The following is a 5,935-nucleotide window of genomic DNA, read 5'->3' as shown; positions in this document are numbered from 1 at the left end:
ACGTACAAGCGTGGAACCAGGATAGATACAGCCATAGAAATTTATGTCACGAAACCAAACTAATAACCAGGTCCATGACCCCATGGCATGGAATAGAAAGGAGAACTAGTAAAAAAACTAATAGTGTCTAACTGGCGTCAACAATGGAGTAAATCACGTCTATCTAATGTAGAACCTAATAAAAATCAATAAAAACATATATCACGTCATACAGATCTTCTATGTGAATTGGTGACTTCATTGCTGATCATGGGGATCCAAATGGGAGAAAAGTCCAAACTGGGTTGGCTAATTGGGTTGGCTGAGCATGCCATATGGGCCACTTCCTTGTATTTCCTATACCTGATGTGGCTTTCAATATCCAAAATCTTAGCTTCATCCCAGCCTACCCTATGTCCCAGGGTGGTCCCAGGGTGGTCCCAGGTGTTTATAACCTTTGTGTTTTGTGACATTGGTTGTCCAGTGATTGAGGCTAGCTCTTTCTAAGGGACCCAACAGAATAGGTGTATTCCCTCACCTGAAGATGGAAACAGATCCAGTTTCCGAAATTAGTTACATTAAAAACCAGGATGATGGATAAAGTCTGAAAACCTAATATCTCTGTGTGTTATACACCATCGTCAGAATCCTATAGTAACTACTAATATTTACATAATTCGGTGCCCCATCTGAATACTTAATTTTCACTCATACAGATTCTAATTACACGGTGCAATCCAAAAGTTCCCGAAATTTGAATTTTGTGCATGAATGGTTACGAGTACATCAAAATACCGCTAGGTGTCTCCCCACACACCCTTCTTGAATCAGTCCAAGCAGTAATGTGTCTGTTATCTGGGAGGTATTCCGTTCATGTATTGGCCAGGTTATGTTTCAGTTCTTCCAGTGGAATACTGAATAGTACATTTAAAAAGACAGCTACCCATTTAAACGTACAACAGGCAAATATCTTATAGTTTAAGCAGACCATTTTGTGACCCAGGATCCTCATTAAATCCTGACCCTACATAGCAAGCAGAAACAAATAAATACTGTATACTTGAACATTTAATTTAATTATCCTGTATCCACTGCAATGGTTACTCAAATTGAATGATATGAAAGCACTATTATGGATAGTAAACTTGAAAGCTTGATGGACTGTTTGAAGCCTATTTCAAGACACTATTCCAACATATGGCTAGTTGCCATGGCAATTTGCCATGACTAACATTATCCTAGCTGAGGTTCAAACAAGTCATCTCCCAAATATGTCAGAAGCATTACTGCTTCAGCCAAACTGCTCAGAAAGCAACAAAATATCTACCTGTGATGTTACAGAATGATAATCTTCTACAAGCTTCCTAAGTTCTGCATTCTGGTGACACAGTGCACTCCCACTCAAGTCAGCTGTAATTTTTTGTTCTGATTTTGTTACTGATGCTACACTGTCAAGGTATTTTTTCATATCCTTTTGCAGTCTTCTTGTTAGCTCTTCGACACTGAAAAGGAAAGTAGGTTCATACAGACATTCTGAATATTGATACCAGAAACATATATAGTTCCATCTTGTGTGACCAAGATGAAGATAAGTGTGGCTCCTGCTTATGAGATGGTTGGATTTTGTGCCATTCCTACAAGGATTACCACACAGTTAGGTAAAACAGAACACACCAGCGAAGGTAAGTAATTTATACTCACAGATGACATTTTGAATTCAAGTCTCTTTGCAAACAAAATGGATCATTATTTAAAACTGTAACTACATTAACACCAAACAGGCCAGTCTATAGGTAATGGAACTAGACTTGTATTCAGAAAGTACCTGCTCTGAATTTGGGCCAGAGCACCAGCTATCTGAATGGGTGTTTCGCTGTTTTTCTTAGTCCCTCAAAGCAAGTGTCATAGTAGTTCCTTAATGATATGATCCTGTCACCACTTCTTTCAATATCCTTTCCAATCTACTCTACCGTTCCACATCTCGTGAGTATTAAATTAGAAATAATAATATGTGGTGATACAAACATAAACTATCTCACTGAATGTCATAAAAAAAGAGTATTTAAAATCTGTATTAGATATCTATAACTTAGTACAAATAATTGATTTTCCAACTAGGATAAGTTCAACTACTATTTCATTGACAGACTGAGGGCCGCGCCATAGCTCAAGCAGTTAGTTGCTGGCTTCCCACTGTGGCGGCCTGGGTTCGATCCTGGGTCTCGTCAAGTGGGATTTGTGGTGGACAAAGTGGTGCTGGGGAAGGGTTTCTCCGAGTACTTCGGTTTCCCCTGCCAATCTTCATTCCACCAATTGCTCCACAATCACCCTCACCTATCATCTGGGGCTGGTACAATAGGCCAGAAGTGGCTGCAGTACAAGGGAATTAGTCCCACCCCACTAGCAATAACAAAAAAATTAGATAACTTTTTTAGATAGGAATTTTTATAATACATTCCAGGTCCTTCCAGTCTTAAATGGTCTTTTGGACCATGATGGAAAAATCTTGATACTTGAAGATTTGCAAATTAAGAAGAAAAAGGAGCACATGTGCATTAAGAGGGATTAGTGAGTATAACACTGCAAATTTCAACTGGCCCTACAAAAAGAAACTTGGAAAGAAGTCTATAACCAAGAAAATCTTAATAGGAAATTTAATATTTTCCATAATAAAGTTTTGAGAATAGTTTTCCATTAGAGTTTAAAAAGAAAACAAAACATCAATGATAAATGGATAATTAAGGGCATAAGAGTATCTTGTAAATATAAGAGAGCCCTACACACTTTAGTTAAAAAATCTAATGGTGATGGGCTGAAAATATTCTACAAGAGATACCGTACTATTTTAATGAGAGTAATAAGAGAAGCAAAGAAATTGCATTACCATGAATTAATAAGTAAACCAAAGAATAAAACAGAATCAACCTGGAACATAATCAATAAAGAAACAGTGATAAATCGATCCATGGACAATATCGTAGAAATCCAGGTGGGGGAAAGTAAACTAAATAATCCTAATGAATTAGCCAATGCTTTTAATCAGTATTTTACAACAATAGCAGAGAAATTTGTAATTATGAATTCTGATACAAATGAAGCTAATAAATTGCTCAATAATTCCAAGTATGATAACATACCAAAAATGAAATTAATTCCTGTAGCTGAGGCAGAATTAAAGAATATAATGAAGTCACTGAAACCAAAAAATTCTACAGGGTATGACAGTGTCTCTAATAGAATATTGAAATATTGTATAGACGAGATAAGCAAGCCACATGGGTTGGAACTTTAATAGTGGCAACACTACTGTAGAGACGCCATGCAATGGAACCAAATAATGTCACTTATACCACACGTTAGTTATATACCTACCTTACCTCAGAGCAAATGGACTCTCCCTTCCCACATCACGTGCATGAGCAGTGACGAGAAGAACAGAGCCTCGTGTTAGCTGGCGGTCTAATGTAGTGTTGTCACGATGTTTTTGAAACAGGAACAACGGAGTTGGATAAAGATTGACTGTACCAGAGGCCGTACAGCATGCCAGTGTAATCAAGGTCTTCAAGAGGCTTGCGGGGAATCTGCATTGCCTTACAGAACAGTGGCAAGGTGGATAAAAACCTTCGAGTGATGCCAAAATGTGGCAGACATGCGTCGGCCAGGTCATCCTAGCGTCAGTGAAGAAGTGTATGCTCTTTCCATGTTACTGGAGAGTGATGGATGCCATACGATTCGCGAGCTGGCCCAAGAGACAGGATTAGAAGATAAGACTGTGCTTCACATTCTAAAGGAATGCCTGGGCACGAGAAAAACTGCATCACGATGGGTTCCGCATGATTTGATGGAAATGCAGAAATGGCAAACTGTGGCTGATTTGTTTGATCGATGGGGCTGGGAAGTGCTGTACCATCCACCATACTCCCTGGACTTAAGCCCTTGTGACTTTGACTTGATTCCTAAGATGAAGGAACCACTTCATGGCATTTGCTTCAGAACTGCTCCAGAGATTCTTCAGGCAGTAGACTGCTCCATTCGAACTATCAACACAACAGGTGCTGCTAAAGATATCCTATGACTTCCACATCACTGGCAACAGGTGGTACACAGTGCTGGTGACTACACTGAAGGACAGTAAAACTTTGAAACATGCATCTATTTTGTATCAGTTGTAAATAAATAGTTGCCACTATTAAAGTTCCAACCCTCGTATTTAATGCATCCCTTAAACAGGATATCTATCCTGCAAGAATGAAATATGCATCATTACGACCTATATATAAAACAGGTGAGAAGTCAGATATGACAAATTATAGACCAATATCATTGTTGACAACCCTTTCTAAGTTGCTTGAAAGAGTGATGTATAATAGAACAAATAATATAATTGCATCTGAACAGTTTGGCTTTAGGGAAAATAGGAATACGGAAACAGCGATCTACACCTTAACTAAACATATCTTAAAAACCTTAGATCAGCGTGAACAAATATTAGGAATTTTTTGTGATCTAACAAAGGCATTTGATTGTGTCATTCATGATATTCTTCTGAGCAAATTGGTTGTCTATGGTATTTGTGGTAAAACCATAATGTGGATTAAATCCTATCTGGAGGGTAGGAAACAAAGAGTTGAATTGTACAATAGTGAGAAAGGGAAAATTTGTTCAGGTTGGAAAACTGTTAAATGTGGAGTGCTGCAGGGGTTGATATTGGGGTCCCTTGCTGTTTCTGTTATATATTAATGATTTATCACTAGGTCTAAATACTGATATCAAGTTACTGTTGTATGCGGATGATACAAGCGTATTAGTATCGGGTGATAATATCCTGGATATCCAAACAAAGTTCAGACATGTGTCTGAACTTGGGAGTGTGCTGGTACAAACAGTGAATTGGCCTTATTGCCTTGGTACTGCAACTCCTGTGTGCAAGCCATCGTAATAAAGAAACAAGACGAGACAATCTTGAGTTTGAGTAGGGAGCCTGAATTTGCAAAACCTGAGGTTAGCCTCTTAAAAGAGGAATTAAATTTAGTAGATAATTGTCCTGAAGAATTTAGAACTGTATTGAACTCCTGAAGGAAACATAAGATTGTTTCCTCCTCATTAGATACTAAGTTTACTTCAACCAATCGATTTGAACCTTTAGCTATGCTAGAGCCTCAAACTGATGGTAACTCTGTAGACCAGCTGGCCAGTGCTGAATCTAGTTATAAGCCTATATTTTAGGAAAAGCCTAAACATCAGATTCTTGTACTTGGTATCAGCCATGGTAGGGGTATCGGGCAGAGGCTTCAAAATGCTATGGGAGATGGATATGCTGTGACCAGCATATTCAAGCCCAATGCTGACCTGAGTGTCACTGGGGACATACAAAATTTGTGTAAGGATCTTAATAAAGAAGATTGAGTAGTTATAGTTGGGGGGGCCAGGAAACAGTTTAGATAGGAACCTCAATTACCAAAGTGAGAATGACATAAGTGACATTGCTCAAAAAACCAGTCACACCAATGTGAAGTTTTTTGGTCTTCTCTGGCGACATGACAAACCATGGATTAACAGGTGGGTAAGGGACATTAATCTTCGACTTGAGCGTTCACTTATGGGGACTGACAGGACTCACATTGATGGGATTGATGTCTCTTCAATAATGAGGAATGAGCATACTGTTCATGGTCTGCATCTTAATCGAGGCAAGGACAAGCTCACGCGACTCACTGCAGAGAGCTTTAAGGGCAGACACATTCCAGTTGTCATGGGTGTTCAGAATCCTTTTTTAGGCTAAACAGTGCAAGTAAGGTTTACCAAATAAAAGAAATTGCAAAAGAAAATAATCCTTCAGCTAGTAATAAATGCCAACAAATAGAAATCAAAAAAGGAAATAAAAGCTCGATAAAATCAATACAAAACAAAGTACTAAGAGTGTTCCATCAGAATATAAGAGGACTGAGAAATAAAT

The 5,935-nt window shown here is 38.4% G+C and overlaps 1 protein-coding gene across 1 annotated transcript in view; it reads right to left on the bottom strand.

The window, feature by feature from the left end:
* The window catches only part of LOC111864302 (bridging integrator 3), an 18,572-nt gene that overhangs the window by 2,255 nt on the left and 10,382 nt on the right, over positions 1–5,935 (bottom strand). The window contains exon 3 of the mRNA XM_023851446.2: positions 1,307–1,481. Within this exon, the coding sequence (XP_023707214.1) occupies positions 1,307–1,481 (175 nt within the window). The remainder of the gene's footprint in view (positions 1–1,306; positions 1,482–5,935) is intronic.

Source organism: Cryptotermes secundus, unplaced genomic scaffold (assembly GCF_002891405.2).
Source record: "Cryptotermes secundus unplaced genomic scaffold, Csec_1.0 scaffold156, whole genome shotgun sequence".
Classification (NCBI taxonomy): Eukaryota; Metazoa; Arthropoda; class Insecta; order Blattodea; family Kalotermitidae; genus Cryptotermes; species Cryptotermes secundus.
Note: the sequence above shows the minus strand (reverse complement) of the source record. Positions and strands in the feature narration are given on the sequence as shown.